At 41.6% G+C, this 17,801-nt stretch overlaps 1 protein-coding gene across 4 annotated transcripts in view; it reads left to right on the top strand.

The window, feature by feature from the left end:
• The window catches only part of ZNF280D (zinc finger protein 280D), a 32,032-nt gene extending 19,060 nt beyond the window's left edge, over positions 1-12,972 (top strand). For all 4 annotated transcript variants that reach the window (XM_081838674.1, XM_081838672.1, XM_081838671.1 and 1 more), the window contains 8 exons: positions 524-819; positions 2,423-2,560; positions 3,752-3,814; positions 4,473-4,591; positions 4,685-4,721; positions 7,809-7,857; positions 8,897-8,961; positions 9,711-12,972. In XM_081838674.1, coding sequence (XP_081694800.1) covers positions 524-819; positions 2,423-2,560; positions 3,752-3,814; positions 4,473-4,591; positions 4,685-4,721; positions 7,809-7,857; positions 8,897-8,961; positions 9,711-12,003 — 3,060 coding nt within the window. In that variant the 3' untranslated portion in view covers positions 12,004-12,972. The remainder of the gene's footprint in view (positions 1-523; positions 820-2,422; positions 2,561-3,751; positions 3,815-4,472; positions 4,592-4,684; positions 4,722-7,808; positions 7,858-8,896; positions 8,962-9,710) is intronic.
• The last annotated feature ends 4,829 nt before the right edge of the window (positions 12,973-17,801 follow it).

The following is a 17,801-nucleotide window of genomic DNA, read 5'->3' on the forward strand; positions in this document are numbered from 1 at the left end:
GGTCTTCTTTGTGGTGGCATCTGCTCTGTTCTCCTGGCTTTGCAGAAGTTCAGTCCTACTTGGGTTGCCTGACCTGACCTTAGGTGGGTGACCAGCTACAAATAAATTTGGACATACACTATGCAAAACAGATAGTTTCAGCCATCATGGACCCTTTAATGGATTTCCCCTTTCTGTGTTTGTGTGCTTTATATGAATAGGTGGGAGGGGAGTTTGCACATAGGCATGTGTGTGTTCGTCATTGCTTTCCTGTGTATTGCAGCACAGGCTCTGGCTGTGGTTGGATGGGCACTGATCTCATACTGCTAGCCATTGCCTCTGACAAAGTAGTCTGAGGGTTACAATAACAGAATTGTAGCATTGGCAGGTACACCAAGGGTCATTTATTCCAGCCCCCTGCAGTGCAGCTTGCTCAGAACTGCTCAGCCTTGTGCCATCCATGCACTCTTCTTGCAAGTCTTTTCAGAAAGATAAATGATTGCCATTCATTTAGGAGAGAGTTAACCAGGTCTCATGTTTCTAGGTTACCATCAGAGCTTCTGCTGGATCTCTTCAGCCTGGATCAGCAACTGCATCTCCTGTCATTCCAAGTGTGTCTACTTCACACTTGTCCACCAGTGCAGCTAAAGTGACAAATGCTAAAACAACTCAGAACAAAACGAATGCAAATAAAGTAAAGCCAAAATTGAAGCCACTGAGCGTACAGAAAAAGCAAGGTCTGGGGACCACCCACAATAACAGTAGCAGCAGCAGCAGTAGCAGTGGCGGCAGCAGCAAAAGAAACAATAAAATTGCAAATACAGCATTAAATAATCTAAGGTAAGTCTTCTGGTAGCTTTCCAGAGTGTAGTTTTGAATGTTAACTGATTGGAATAAAAAAGGAAATAGAACGAGTTCTTCTGAATCAATAGAATGGTAACAAGATTAATTTTGACTGGAATGGCCAAGTGTTTGGGCCTTGTTCAGTGGGTGGGTATGTTCTGATCGTTAGAGGATTGGCGATGCAAGTGTCACTTAGATCAGTTCCCCTGTATAAGGGTCACCAAATAGGACCTTTAGAGGCAGTAGTTTAAGTAGGAATTTCTTTCAATAGATCAGCTTAAGGACTGTACAAGTAACATCAGCATATTTTTTCTTAAATTGTGTAGGTTTTTAAACTTAAGAGCTATCTGCTTTCAAACACTTAGCGACAGCAGATAGCTTAATGTGGACCTTCTAGGATACACAGTTAAGTAGGCTTAACTGAGCCAGCCTAAGACAGGGACTGGCACTGGTTCCTTTAAATTCCCAAAGCTTCTGCACTCTGCTCCTTTCTTTTGCTGTGACTGACTAAATAACCATGGCTATAGAAGTGTGTGCACAAGAGAGACTCTTTGCCCAAGAGCATGTGCCTCTGTAGGGAGACATTATTGGCATGCAGAGATGCAGTGAGATAGAATCAGAGTTGTTGAGTTCCAAGTGTCATCTAGTCCAACCCCCTGCAAGGAATCACAATCTCTTTGTTCCACTGTCAAACAGCTCTTACCATCAGAAAGTGCTTCTTGATGTTTAGTTAGAGTTTCCTTTCTTGTAAATTTTGCAGCCATTGATTTGCATCCAACCCTTTGGAGCAGCAGAAAACAAGCTTGCTTCATCTTCCATGTAACGGTCCTTTAGATATTTGAAGATGACTATCATATCTCCTCTCAGCCTCCTATTATCCAGGTTAAATTTACCCAACTCCCTCGGCCACTCCTCATAAGACTAGGTTTCCAGACCCTTGATCACCTTGGCCACTCTTATCTGCACACGTTCCAGCGTGTCAATATCCTTCATAAATTGTGGTGTCCAGAACTGGACACAGGATTCCAAGTGGGGTCTGATCAGAGTCTTGTATTGGGTCTCAGCTACAGTAGCAGTAAAAACTCTGCAGATAAAAGACATTTACAGTAAAAACAGTCTCGGGCATGTGCCTGAGCTGGAGCCAAGTGGAGGCACGGTGCCTCTGCCCCATCGCTGATAAAAGCAAGAGAGAGAAAGATGTTCATATGAAGAACCTTTGACAGTTGCAACCTGTGTACACATTTTCAAACCTTTTCCACTGCTTTCAGTTGGTTAAGCATTGCAAACCTGTTTGCCCAGTATCCATAAGGCCTTGAAGTAAAGAAGGCTATTTTCAGAATGCCATGTGCTCCTTGGAGCTTCCCAGCTGCCCTTCCCACTTCGTCCCCTTGTGCCACATTGACTCCCACCCTGGAAGGTCCTCTGGAAAGCCTCTTTCTAAAGATGGGGCGACATTATAAAGCAGAATTCAAAAGCCAGATTCTTTTTCTCCAGGCCAGTGATATTAACTAAGCAAGCTTTTCTGGAAATAATGATTTGAAATGGGAACTTAACTTTTTTCTTAATACTGCATACTAATTCTGACATTGGTTCCTATTAGATGCCCGAATATTCAGAAGTGCATTGAGTGTTATTCTGATATAAGGACATTCGCCAGCCACTTTCCAGCCTATGTTCGCTGCAGTTTATGCAGATACAGCACTAGCTGCAGTAAAGCCTACGTGAATCACATGATGAGGTAGGAAATCTTCAGCTTCAAGTTGTTAAACAATGTCTATGGTTTGTTTCTGTTCTGGTAGATTTCTGGTCTTTTTTATATTGCAGCAAGTCTGTGCCTCAGTGCAACCCTAACACCGCCTCCCCTTGTGTGGGCACTGACCCTAACCAGGATTACCCCTTAAACAATATTTGAAACCTGCTTGTTGGTGGTTGGAAGCCTGGTTAGCGTTCAGAGTGGTTAAAGCTGAGGCTGGGGACTTGTGCTCAGGGAGAGAAGAGGCAGGCAAGGAGCATACTCTCTCTCAGCCAGTGCTATACTGCAATGCCACAGCTGCATTCATGGAAGATTGGGGCTCTGCATGGCTTTAGCGTCTTCTCTTCCATGATTTATAAATTAGCATTTATGCTTTTTAAAAAATAAATGCTAGGCTGCTTTCTTCCACTAAGGAACTCAAAGCAGATTACAGCGTAAAAATAGAAAAATAATCAAAGCAATACCAGAGCAGCACAATAAAATTCTGTGGTAAAATCAGTAGTCAGAAAAGCAGTGAAGAAAATTCAGCTCATCGGAAGTAAAAAAAACCCTTCAGTTGATTTAGCCTTCCCCAGAGATCTCTTCAAAGAATCAGGTTCTCACCTGGTTCTGGAAGCCTTCCTAGGGAGAGCATTCTGAAGCATTGATGCCACAACTGAAAAAGCTCCTGTTCCTCGTGCCCATTTTTAAAAAATCAGGTTTTGACCTAGAGCATATGGGTGAACAGGGTGCTTGAAGGCCAAATTTTTCTCCCATTTCAAAGAGGGAAAACTTCCTCTATGTGAACATACTTACTGAAGTGAAGGCACTTTAACATTTCCCAGACATTTTTAAAAGTATTGCCATTTTAACATGCTACAATTTGTTATATTTTAGCTTTTTGTAAACCCACCCTGGAAGCACTGCTTCTGCTCTCCTCTCAAAAGTTGTTCTAGAGGAATCTCCGGTTCTTAACAGAGGTGTCTGGATAGTGGCTGAAATCAGTGGCACAGCCTCCTTCAGTAGTAGTAGCATCTCCCAGTCATGCAGCAGAATCTTTGGGCTCAGGAATGACTAGACATCTGCTTGTTTCTATACCTTAGATTGCAGTCTTATTGTTTAATGTTGTATTATATGATATGGGGGGACGGGACATTTCTTTGAGAAGTCCATTTCAGCTATTTTATTATCTTGTAGTTTTCACAGTGCTCGACAAAGTAAACGATTTTGGATTTATAAGACTCATTCAGAAGATCTGAGGTAACCATCTCCTTTTTCTTTTTTAAGGTCTACATTTTTTGCAACATGCATCACAGTCCTTGAATAAGTCCTGCTGTGTCTAATGAGGCTTTCTCCCCAAGTGTATTTTAGATTGCAATTTCAGTTACTGTTGAATTGGATTTAAGATGTGTGCATGTTATCTGGATTCCATCTCACTTTTATTTCTTATATAAAGCTTTGTTTTCAGAATGCAAAGCTTTCTTCATAAAATGAGACAACCCTAAACTAATATCCAAGCCAAAATGTTCTGAGATGTGATACTGATTCTTTTGTTTGTTAAATTTTGCTCATCATCATGATTTGTTGTTTTGAATCCACTTTTCCACATATCAGCAATTTCACATATCTAGAAGTTATAAGGAAAACCATCCAGGGAAGGGCGGGCACTGATAACTTTGCTTACCGAAGAAAGTACAACCTTTCCTTCTATAGTCTTGGTCTTTCCAATAATATTATTCATATATGCAATGCTTATGAGAAATTCTTGGAACGAACATGTGTACCAGCTAGTATGTAATGAGTTTTACATATATATTAGTCCAGTGCATAGTTGACTTCACATGACATGGTCAGAAGAAGCTTTTTGAAACCTTTTGCCTCCCTTGCACTCAGGGTTACTTCTTCCTTTTTCCCCTAGGGGTGTTACTCTTGTTTGTCTTAATTGTGAGTTCCTGACTGATGCTTCCGGCTTGGATAATATGGCTACGCACTTGAACGAAAACCTTACTCATACTTGTCAAGTGATTATCGAAAATGGTATGTGGCTCATGTACCTCTGACATAAGCCAGATGTTAGCCTGTTGTCTTTTTGTTGGTTTTTAACACTACTGATCTTCTCTTTAATTCCAGTTCCCTCGGACTATCTGGTTGCCGACAACCTTTCTCAGTAAGTTTCTGAGATTAGCTTGTTTGTCAGTTGGGTGGTTGTGTTGATGGTCTTCCAGCATAGAAACAAAGAGTAGATACCTATTCTATGATACAGAAGCAAGTTTGGTTGTACTCCAGATAAAAAATGCAAATTCCCTTTTAATTATTTTTATTAAGCTTTATTACATACACAAAGGCCAGGATAAAAAACCCCACGCAACTTGCTTCAAGTGTTTTTGGGGACTTGAGGTTTATGTTTTACGAATAGTAGCCCCCAGTACTGTGTGTCAAGCCATATTGGAAGCATATGTGTTTGAGTGTGTGTATGATAGAGAGTTGTCTGGGGGGGGTGTTAAATCTCTGCTTAGCATCCCTGAAGTGCCTTCTTTTGGAATCACAACCCAAGTCTAATTACAGTGCTTTGTCTAATAAATTGTAGTGTTCTGATGCATCCTTATTAATGAGGAAGCAGCCACCCAAGCTGGTGGAGTTCCTGTGTGTGCTGCATCTGGCCAAAGGGGGCCCCTCTAATTCAGCCTCCTCTTTCCCAGAGTGGCCAAACCTGATGCCCCAAAAGGGCCTCTCAAAGCAGGACACGAAGGCAGCAGCCCTTCTCTGCTGCTGCCCCCACCATCCACAATGGGCATTCTGGGTACACCGTCTCCGAATCCGGTGTTTCTGCCAGCAATCGTAACAGTTGATAAAGCTCTTCTTCATGATTTGTCTAAATCCACCTTTAAAACCATCTGAGCAAAACTGTTAGCCACCTTCCTATCTTGTGATAGTGAGTTCCAAAAGCATATTGTGCTTTGTATGAAGAAGTAGTTTGCTGTTGTCGAGCCTAGCCTGGGCCTGTTGCTAGTTGTTCAAATGCCTTCTGTTCATACCCTGTTAAAAAATGAGTTCCCACCTATTTCCTGTAGTTCTAACCTGTTTGAGGGATGTGAAATTTACCATTGTTGCAGCAGCTTGTATTCTTATTTAGTTGGTCAAATTAAATATGTTTAGTGTCTCCCATATACAGAATTTTTTAATTTTATTTTTGCTATGTCAGACAAGTTTTAACATAAGACAGTTTATCATACTTTTTTTTCAACCACAGTAACAAATTATCAACCTTCAATGTAAATAAAACAATATTTTCTGTATGCTGCATCTCTGGACCAGCTGCTGGCACAGATAAAAGCCTGTTTCTCCTTTCTGAGTATCAGTTGCATTTGGCAGTTCGGGTTCCCCACAAAGCTGATATATAGCAATGCAAGAAAAGGAAGTCTCCTTTCTCTGGTCACTTTCAGTAACAGTATTGATTGTAAAAGTTCCCTCCCCTTCCATATGGCTTTGACATAACATGTTTTGCACATGGTGGGTTGTTTTCCCCGCACTATGTAGTAGAAACAATAAACATATTTCACAATATACAATGTTTCACAATATAAATATGATTTTCATGTTCTGCAGATATTTTTAACATGTAATGCTGGTTCTATGTAGTATTTTAAAGTCATCAATAAGACATTACAAGAAGTTAGATGTACTTTTAAATATATGCTTTTAAGGCCAATCCTATGAGGAATCTTTTGATAATTGTCAAATGGTTGCTAATGACATACATCCTTTTAAAGTTACAAAGAATGGAATGAGTTGTCAGCCTGTTAGCACTGGCTCTCACCCTCATAATTAAACACATGCAGCTCCTTATTATGCCAAGTACCTTGTATGTTGCTGCAGCCTTAGTAGGGTCATTAATCATTTAATTCATGATTAATAACATTTCTATCCAGGTGTAAGAGGTGCAGTTCCATACTTCAGCAGATTAAAATTCACTTCAGTGCCACATCAACAAAGACGATACAACCACCAGAAATTTCTTTAAACAAAAGCTAACTTTTGTTCTTTAAACAAAAGTTAAATTGTATGTTAAAAATCATGAGTCTACAAGGTTTTATAGGAGAGGTGCACTTCTTGCTCTTTCTGCAGTAGAGTTGTTCTAGCATAAAATATAAAAATCAATCATGGTGATGTGATGAGTTGCTTGTTTATTGTGGTTTAGTTTAGAAGTCAATACATTTAAATAATGTATAACTAATGAAGTATGCCCTGGGGAAATATTTGCAGAATAATCTACCCTTTAAGTGATAGATTGAGGTCTATATTTATTAGCAAATACTACAGAAAAGCCCTTCATTGCGGTACAAAAATGCAGAGTTATGGCTGGAAGACTTTTTCCATGAACATCTCAGTTAAAAATAGGCAGGGAAATGGGAGCCCATTCTTGCCACAGAACAGCAAATTTGTGAACTTTTAGGTATGCATTTTGCTAATAATTTGGTTTAGGAATGGCAGCAACCTTGCAGTTCAGAAAGTGCAGTTGCTGGGCATTAGTGCTTTACAGAATGCAGAGGCAAAAGAAATGCAAGGCCTTGCCCAAGAAGCTGAGTCTAACCTAGGTGTGAACAGGAGCTGCCATGCTGGTTGCTCACATGTTGGTCCCATTTCTATATAATTGGGTGGGATTAAACAAGCCTGGCTGCTCCCGTCAGATTTTGTTCAGCCCCAAAGCTGAATGGGAAAAACAGCAGAGGGGAGTGGAATTTCCTCTTAATTTGAAATTAATTTACTTAATTTGAGCAATTCATACCTTATCCTTCTATTCCAATAGCAGCACTCATGGTAACTTACAAAAGAAAAAATAATAAAAATTTGACCAACAATAGACTATTAAACTGAGAAAAGCATCACAGATGAAAATGCATTATGCTGCAGAGTTATCTGCTAAACCTTTTTGAAGTTGGCACACCAAATTCCTAACAAACAACTACCTGGAACAAGCTGGTGAAGAGTAGAGAGGTGGGGCCAAGCGGGCCTCTCTTTTCAGGTAGTTCCACAACCTGCATGCAGAAGGTTGTAGATGGAACATGCAAGGAGTAAAACAGCCATACTGCTCCTTGAGTTATTGTTTCATTAGGGAAGGAGGAAACCAATGACTCACAGTGGAGATTTTCAGAATAGCTGAAAATTTTAAATATGTGTTAGTATTAATTTCCTGGACTTTAACGTTGATGATAATATGCTGTCTGAGAATAACAGGTGTTGTTTCGTTCTTTAGCCTGGTTAGTGATGCATCAGTGAACAGTGGAAGTGAAGAAACATCCCAGGTAGTGTACATTTGTGTTCTCAACCTTTTGAACTGGCATGCTCCTAGAGTGTATTTAGAAGTGTGTGTGTTTGTGTGTGTAGCTTTATTTTTATTTATCTGCAGCATAATAATATCCAGTGTGTATATATTCATTGTTCAAACCTGAATTTAGATTTTCAAAATGGTAGGTTTCATAACTAAAAAATATTTAGTGGTCTATTAAGCCAACTTTCAACAGGGCAACTGCTACTTTCCTGTGTGTATGTAGTGTGATATTAATGCTTTAACTATTTGGCATGTATAGTGACTTTGGAGTGAAAAAAAGAATGCCCATATCCCAGATGGGCCCTGGCCATGTGGGTGGGGAGCAGAAGTTGCCACAGCACATTCACACTCTGCAGAAAGCTCTCTTTTAAACTAAGATATCTCAAATAGAAGGCATACGTAGGATGGAAGTAGGTGAGCAAGGTGGGTTAGCAATGTGCTTTTATCATTGGAAAGCTTAGGGTGTTACTGGCTTTGCTGAGTGAAGGAAATCTGAAGAACTTGCACTGCTGGGGTTCCTTAAATCTACAGGGCTAAGTGATATTTTGCAAGCAGGTCTGGTAATACCTTGTGTTCCCTAACCTGCATGAGGATGCATGACATGCCTCCATCTGCTAAGCCCAACTCCTGAGAGGCCATGTCCCCCTTTCCTCTTTTGCTACAATTCCTTCCCTCCCCTCCCAGCCAGAAATAAAATGGTTCTCTTTCTGATTCTGTCCTTGCCACAGATTTTGGGCCTGTGTGATCGCCAGTTATCTGTGCATGTCCCCACTGCTTCCTTCTTCATCTTCTCATTTACTGCAGCTCTAGACTCATAATTACAAGAGCTTCTGGGGTCCCAGTTGTTCTACAGGGGTTTCCTCCTAGATTCGTGCATGCAATCTTGTTAGATATTCACTGAAGGTCACTCTTCATTGGGAGCCCAGATTGTCTTTTGGAAACTCTCATTTCTCCTTAGCAATACCTAAAATTCACTGCATTGCACTGTAAAAATAATATTGTGTATATTTCAGAAAATTCCAAGGCTCAGTGCACCTGAAGATCAAAAAGAGCAAGAAGAAACATCCATCTCTGCAAGGTAAATATAAGCACTGTGTCTTCTCACAAGGTAAAGTGAATCCAATATATTGCAGTTCCAAACTGATCTCCAAATTAAGTATCCCAAGTGGGAACTTGCAACAACCTTTTGCAGTTTATAATGCTGCTCTTCTTCTTCATGGTTCCAGAAAGTCATGTCCTTTTTCAGGGTAATCTACTCCTTTCTCCTGGTTTATTCTTTCCCTTCTCTATCCTGCCTCCTGCCAGAAATGAAGAGAAAAGAAAGAAAAACATTCCATGCCTTCTCTGCATGATCAGTCCTAATTTAGTTGTTTTGTGTTGTTGTTGTTGTTGTTGTCGTCGGCGTCGGCGTCCCCCCCCCATGCTTGGACTCCCTCATGCTTGTTCAATGATGGTGCCTTTTTGTCTACATAAGGATCAGCACTCAGAGGATTGAGTTGGCTCTTGGTTTATAAGGCTGCCTGAGCTGATGTCTCTCACCTTGTAACTTGTTTTTAAGGTTGGGGCCTGAGCATATTTTAGAGAGAGAGAAAGAAAAAGAAAGAAGTTTTGAAGTCCATCTCTTCCCCTCCTTCACTTTCTTTTCTATGTCTTAATGCACAATAATGGACAAAGTGGGGTGGATTTATCCCAAGGTTTGAGCTCTTACTGCTTTATAGTAAGGGAGGAATTATTTAATTTCGAGGGTTGTTTTTTTTAAAAGGCACTACTAAAATATAAGCAGTATGTTTTCTTAAAGTACTAAACTGTTGGATTTGCTTTTTTCAGCCCAGAAATAAAACACATTACAGAAGAAACAGATAAGGACCGTCTGGAAAATCAAAGTGATGAAGCTGCTTTAGAAGTTGAGTGTGAAGAAAATAAACTGCCTGTTCTAGAAAACAGCCTTGGTTCAGAGCTTCAGGTCAGCTCAAATGACTTCACAGGCTCTGTAGATGGGGGAGAGACAGAGGGCCTTGGAAATCAAAGGGAAGGAAGCCCTTTCGCAGCTGAGTTCAAAGAAAAGATACCTCCATGTCCAGAAAACACTACTGGCCCAGTGTTCCAAACATGCTCAAAAGATTCTTTGGGAGAAGGGAACTCAGATGACCTTGCAAATCAAGGTGTTGAAGAAGGTTCTTTAGCTGCTGAGTGTGAAGAAAATCCAACATCTCCGGTTTTAGAAAGCTCAAATAACCCAATAAACCCTGCAGAAAAAACAGACATAGAGAGCTTTGTAAATCAAGGTGATGAAGGTCCTCCACCTGCTGCTTGTGTAGAAAATATGCCTGTGTCACCCATGGAAGACTCCTCCATTTCAGAACATAATAGTTGTTCAAAAGGCTCTACAGGAGAAGGGGACCTTGCGGTTGACCTTGCAAATCAAGGAGATGAAGGTCCTCTAGCTGCAGGGTGTGAAGAAAGCACACTGCCTTTGGTTCCAGAAAACTCCTCTGGTTCAGGACTTGACTCAGCCAGCTCAAATGATCCTGCAAAAGAAGGGGACACAGGTGCCATTGCAAATCAAACTGATAAAGGTCTTCTAGCTGCTGCTTGTGTAGAAAATATGCCTGTGTCACCCATGGAAGACTCCTCCATTTCAGAACATAATAGTTGTTCAAAAGGCTCTACAGGAGAAGGGGACCTTGCGGTTGACCTTGCAAATCAAGGAGATGAAGGTCCTCTAGCTGCAGGGTGTGAAGAAAGCACACTGCCTTTGGTCCTAGAAAACTCCTCTGGTTCAGGACTTGACTCGGCCAGCTCAAATGATCCTGCAAAAGAAGGGGACACAGGTGCCATTGCAAATCAAACTGATAAAGGTCTTCTAGTTGCTGCTTGTGTAGAAAATATGCCTGTGTCACCCATGGAAGACTCCTCCATTTCAGAACATCATACTTGTTCAAAAGGCTCTACAGAAGAAGGGGACCCTGCAACTGACCTTGCAAATCAAGGAGATGAAGCTCCTTTAGTGGCCAAATGCAAAGAAGAGAAATCTCCATGTCTAGAAAACATTTCTGATCCAGGGTTTCAAGCCTGCTCAAAAGACGGTTCAGGACAAGGAGAGACAGCTAACCTTGCAAATCAAGATGTTGAGGAAAATCCATTGCCTTCAGTTCTTGCAAATCAAGAAGTTAAAGAAAATCTATTGCCTTCAGTTCTAGAAAACTCCAAGTCAGGATTTGCAGCCTCCTCAAATGAGTCCATAGACCCTGTGAGCAAAGACACAGAAGGCAGCCTTGCAAATCAGGACAGTGAATGTTCTTCAGCAGCTGAGTGTGAAGAAAGTACATCGACTTTGGTTCTAGGAAACCTCTCTGGTTCAGGACTCTCAGGCTGGTCAAATGATCCCATAGATCCTATGGAAGATGAAGATGCAGAGACTCCTGCAAATCAAAGCAATGAAGGTTTAGCTGCCAAGTGTAAAGAAAGTCCATCAGCTGGAGAAGAATCCTCCGTTTTAGAACTCCATGTCTGTTCAAAAGGCTCTGCAGAAGATGCTTCAAAGGACCATCTTGAAAATCAAACTGATGAGCATGAAGAAAGTACTTCTGTATCAGCTGTGAAAGACTTCTGTTCAGGATCCCAAGCCAGTTCAACTGAGACCTCTTGTGAAAGGACAGAATCTGATGATTTGGGTAATGGTGATCAGATAGAAGAAGGAAAATCCCCGAAAGCTTCAGATAATAAAACCAACTCTTTCCAAAGTTCAAAGGATGCAGTCTCTGCTGCCGAGACAAAGGTGGCTGATTTGGATGAAGCTGAGCTAGAAGACATAAATTCTGACCACTCAAAATTGGCATCTGATGAAGAAGATGTCAGTTTTGAACAGTTTCTGCGGAGAAGTGAACCTGAATCTGATGCGAGTGAGCAAGGCAGTGTTCATCTGGAACCTCTGACACCATCAGAGGTCCTTGAATATGAAGCTACAGAGATTCTCCAGAAAGGTGGCGTTCCACCTTCAGCAAAGAAGGCTGAGCCAGGTTCTGAACTAGAGGATTCTGCTGATTCCGGAGAGAGCAGCCCTGCCAGCCGTGTGGAGTCACCAGTAAGCCAGGCAGAAGAGAGGGATGAAGCAAGCTGAAGCAGAATATTTGCATCACTTTGAACCAATTGCTGTGTATACTCTTACAGGTGCCAATTGGGAAAGAAAGTGGGGTAACAGAACCATGGACTATGTAATACTGCCGAAGCTCAGCAGTGACAAATGAGATATTAGACCCTCTGATATGAAAGGGCTGTCAGAAGCCAGAACCATTGCCTGCAGTGACCCAACCCAACCCGTGAAGCCAAGAGGGAGACATGTTATTTATTTGGTTCAAAGTAAGATCCCGATAGGGGCCACAGTCTTTGTAGTACTTGGGGTGCCGGTGTTTCTCTATAAAGGACATTGGATCCACTGTCGCTTGGGTTTGATGTTGCGTTCCTGTCCCATCAAGTCATGCTAGGAAGGAAACTGTGTGAAGGTCTGGCACCTCAGGACTGATGTGATCTTACACGATAATAAGCTTACCTTAAACTTTCAGTGAAAGTGGAATTATTATTAAAAAAGTAAATATAGTTGTGAGTTTCCCAGTGTGCAAGGTGTGCAGAAACCTGACACTTTACTTGTTTGAAATAGGGCATGTGGTGGCCTCTGTGTCTTCATTTTATTTTTATTTTTGTTAATTGGCAGCAGGCCCCCAAAACACAAGGTGGGTGGGAAGAGTTTAAAAACTAATATGGAAATGTGTAAACTGTTACAAAAAGAATAGGACCTGAGAGGCATTGATACATTCTTAGTTGAAATTTATGTAAAACAAGCAAAGGGGTGGGGGTGGGGATGGCATGAAAATCATTTTTATACATAGGTTAAGGAATGTGTGTGAAATCATTTAGAGTAGCTTGCCTTTTAAGTATTAAACTGAATTAAGTGCTCTATATGAACCTTTTCAGAAAGTGATTTTGAACTTGTTGAGAATTGTTTTCAATGAACATAAATGTTTTGAACTTCCGTTAGGACACCAATGTACATATTTTGGATTAAATATTTGCAAGAAAATATGATGAATTATTTTGTTGTTCATGTGTGTGTTTTTATTAATCACTTTTCTAGCTTGTGTTTTGCTCACATTTCTTTTATTACCCCCAGGCTATTATTAAAATGTTTTGCATCTCCTACCCAGAATTACTGAAGGAAAACCATGTTTAAATAGTTAAAAGACCTTAAACTACACCCCGGACTGCAACGAAATGTGAATGTATCATAGGAACAGTGTTCAGTTTTATGCGCTTATGGCAGGTGTAAGGTTTTCTGAGTGGAGGCAATCCCTCTCTTCTCATGGGTCCTTCTCCTGCCTATGCTACAGTTGCCTGTAAGTTCCACCAGCTTAAGTGGTAGAGAGAAGCATGTGGAGCTGTGTCATCTCGCACAGCAGGTGGGAGAGAGATTTCTCATAGTCCTTTCTCCCAGGGGTGAGTCCACTAGAGGCACCATTTTTTTAAGCACTGAAAACTCCTGCATGCTCTCTGCTTTCCTCCTCCAACTTGCTGTCTGGGCCAAGAGTTGGAGGCTTGGACCAGTGTCCTGTCCTAAGCTACATGATTCTGTCAACCTTCCCTTTGCACACGGAGGAGAAATTTTGTGGGGTAGGGTCTGTGGGAGTCATAACAGCCAACCACAGGCAATCCTCATTTTGTGTGGGGGATACATTCTGGATACCCACATGCATCAACAGAGTGCATATAAGCCTGTTCTGCCCCTTCTTGTGACATCTATATGACGTTTTGGGGCTGCTTCTGGGTTAGGCGTGTTTGCGATTATGCGTCATTTGGCCACTCCTAAATCGGTCGTTGCCTATGCATCCACTTTGGCTTCTTTTCCTGAAAATAGCCGACCTGTCAGGTCCACTGAAACTCTGGCCTGGGGGTGTTATTTCATGCACAAGTCCCTACATACCACACAATATATTTTTCTTGGCAGGCCACAAATCTGTGCCCATCATGGCTCTCCCCACCATCCAGCTGCCTGCTGTGCATGGAATTCAGAGTATGCAGAGGTAACATTTTTGGGAGGCAAAGTGAGGCAGCCAACTCTGGCACAGTGGCTCTTTGGGCATTGGTAGGTGGTAGAGCGGAAGACTAACAGGACCAGCCCATGTGGCCTTATCCCCTGGAATAAGTGGGATTTGTATCATGGGAGTTTGTGCAGGGAGGTGTCCCAGTGGATTATGCCCCGTTTTGATTCGGGTGTAGGGGCTGCGGCCGTGTGCCCTGCACCACTCATTCCCCCTCCTAGGTGGAAACGCCGTGGAGAACTTGTGCTTAATAAGATGAGATTAGAGAGCTCAGTAATGTAACTGCTGCTGGCAGACCAGAACATAATTTCAAATATTTGAACTATGTGGTACATAGTGCATATTTTTCTTTGTTTAAACGCAGCATCAGTCTCTGAGCATGAGACAGAATCTCAGCCAAGCTCCCCGAGGTCCAACTAATTCAGTAATGAGCTGCGACAGCTCAGTACGTGGTAGCTGTACCAATGCCTGAAACCGTAATATCTCTAGATAAAGATGTGTCTTTCTCTACTTTTCAGAATTCAAAAGGGAGGTCGATGTAATTGGGCCACCTTCACTTTGGGTGAAACACAGTGGCAAAATCGATAACAAATGAGTGCAGCCTAAGGCTGTGTAAAAATGTTTCTGGACTTCTGAAAATTAAGTCCAAGAGCCTTATTGTCAGTGAAACATGATAGGTTTATTAACGACTCAGCAGAAAACAGCATCTGAAATACAGCTCTTATCTGATGCAATTTTTCTCCTTAATCTGAATTGTGTATGCGGTGGGTGTTTCAGAACATCTGGATGTGGTGATTTTTTTTTTCTTGCCTGCACCTGCAAGCAGAAGTACGCACATAAAACAAAAAAAGAAATTAAATACTTCACAGAGCAAGAGAGGAAAGAGAACTCCATCTAGCTATGAAGCTCAAGGGAACCTGATGACTAGAGCAGAGCTGTAAACATGTTTTAGATTTAATTCTTCTGACAAGTGCCAGTGGTGGCACCTCGCACAGGCATAGCATATGCCCAAATTTCAGTGGAGGGATCATGGGAGGCTTCATGCAATTCTGAAAAGGCTCAGAGCACACCAGCCTCATTTTTATCTAAAAATAGCCTCACAAATCAGGAAGAACTTGTGTCATTATCTTGATTTCCTAGAATTAAAACAGACTCTCCCCTGAAACCTCAGTGGCTACAGATGGCAATTCTCATATGCCCAGAAATATTGTAGTGTTCAAAAATTTACAACCAGCTTACTTGCCCGTGGCTGTCTTTCAATGTAGTTTTCAATATAAAATAATTAAAATACAATGAGAAGAAAACTAATTATAGTTGAATCTGGATTACAGATCTTCCCTCTGGGTTTTGGGAGAGTGTTTAATGCTTTGCAAGTGCCTCTTCCATTAGGGCTAATTCTAGCATCCACATTCGGGGGTTGTTACTCCAGTAAATAATTAGTAATAGTATGTTAAAATAATCTAGAATACAACATTACAAACTGTTTTAAAACAAAGTACAATCACAAAAATGGGGTGGATCCTAAAAGCATACAACTCTTAAGGAACCACCTAGCAGCTGCTTTCAAGAAGTTTATGCTCTTGATCCTGAGCTCCAAATCATTGTGTCTCAGCACAATATCTGGGAGCACTACTTTAGATCCATCTTCACAGACCCAATGACCGAACATCTGATTTTGACCCACATTGGAACACGTACCCAGTCCTACCAGCTTTTGTGAATTTGTTGTGTTTGTGTGTCTGCAAACATGACATGAAGTCTGCCAACATCAACCCCACTGGGGGGGAATCTCCTGCAGATTCCTGCAGTGTCGAGCTGAGCATCCATAGCAGTGACCAAAGGAGAAATGACCACTGGGAGGAGCGCCGAGAAGAAAGGCCATGGTGTATCTGCAGAAGCACAGCCGGACGACTCCATCTGCCCCAGCTGCAACAAAACATGTCTCTCTCATATGAGTCTCCACAGCCACAGCAGGCTCAGCAACCTTCCAAAAGTTTGATTTCAGCTGCAAAGGCATGCTCCATTGTCTCCCCAGACAGACGTACGCCAGACAGACCTTTCAAGTGCTCCCAGAGTTAGCTTTGTGATGCAGGGATAGAAAATGTATCTAAAGTCATATTGTCTGCTCAGTGGCCGAGTAAGAATTTAGACCTGGGTTTTGTAACAACTGTGCCTGCAATTTTTTTGAAGTGATTTACTGCAACGGCAAGAACATTGGATTGTTGTTGGTTTTTTTAAACCAAATCATCAGGATTTCCTGAGGGCTCTGAATGGAGGGTTTGATGTTCTACATTCTTAACATGATTGCTTGTTCATAGTTCATACTGGCACCTGCCTTCAAATGCTTACTGCCAGTTCTGTCGTCGTCATTTCAAATATCAGCCCCTGCCTCAATTCCATTTCCATTCATGTAGAATAATGCAGAGTGCAGTTCATATTTCTCCATGAGTAGCAGGATGTCTCAAAGGCTGGATGTACATGTTGTATAGCAGCGCTCCTCAACGTTTTCAGATCAAGGACCTGTCTTTAGTCCAAATACGCATTTAGGAACCAACTTTTAAATTTTGCACACTATTTTGTATGTTGGTAGTGTTGCTGCCGCTCACTAGTTGCAACTTGCCAATCTTCTCTTAAAACATTCATGCCCCAGCCCTGCTTATGTAGCACTACACCACTTTGCATCATGAGGTTGGGCTCTCTACTGGCTGTTCGTAGACTTGTTTTATTGTTTCTGTCAATACTGCCTGCCTGCCTGCCATCGTCCTTAGTTCATAACACTAGTTCTACCCCATAGGAGAATGCAGCCATCATTCCATGCTTTTCCCAGGCCACCTAGTCTGCTTTCCACTTCAACGATCAATGGGGCAGCATTGGTGTCCTTCAGCCTACATTTCAGTGTTTTGTTTTTAATTTTTAAAAAAATACTTATATACCTCTAATTCATAAAGAAAACATCAGTGGTTCACAACGTGTACATAAAACCATGCAATGAAAACCATTAGAAAGTTAAAATTAGAAATTGGCTAACTTGTGAAAACATTTATTTAACAGTAGTGCTGCCTGTTATTACACAATTGCCCCCGTCAGCATTCTGGCTACTACATTCTGCAGCAACTGGAGCTTCTGAACCAGGCCCAAGGGCAGCCCCACGATAGAGTGCATTACAGTAATCCAGCCTCAATCCAGACAATGGTCAAGTTATCTCTGCTCAGAAATGGTTGCAAACCAGACGCCTAGGCTTCTAGAGACATATCAGGCAATACCACCAAGTTAAGCACTTGCTCCTTCAGAGGGATTGCATTTCCTAGACATGGGAACCTCCTACTCTGAGTCTGGTATCCTAAGATTCAAGTCGTTTATTGGCCCCTGTCCAGTCCATCACTGCATTCAGTGATCTAGAGCTTTCATAGCCTCTCCTGATTCAGATGTTATGGAGAAGCAGACCTACTTGATAAACCTAATAGTAAATTCTGTTTCCATTAGTGGTTCCAGAGTGTAAAAATTCTGTGTGTATATTTAGCGAAGTTGAAAATAGTTTTGGAGAGAGCCTTGCTATTAACAATGCATGAAATTTTGGCTCTTTAGGAGATTTAACACTTTATTCAGTGCCTTTTCTATCTGAATTATTTAAAAGCAGCTATTCTTTTTAAACTATGGCTCTGCATTAGGAATGCTATTGGCAATTTGCATCCTAAATAGAATCCTAGCCACAAGGACACACAGAGAATCAATGATACCATTTCCCTGTCACTGCCTGTAGGAAAGCTGTACTTTGTTGTCAAGAAAGATAGCTATAAACAGAAGACAAGCTTCTTAACCCCTCCTG

This window comes from Podarcis erhardii (genome assembly GCF_964252035.2).
Source record: "Podarcis erhardii genome assembly, chromosome: 14".
In the NCBI taxonomy this organism is placed as follows: domain Eukaryota; kingdom Metazoa; phylum Chordata; class Lepidosauria; order Squamata; family Lacertidae; genus Podarcis; species Podarcis erhardii.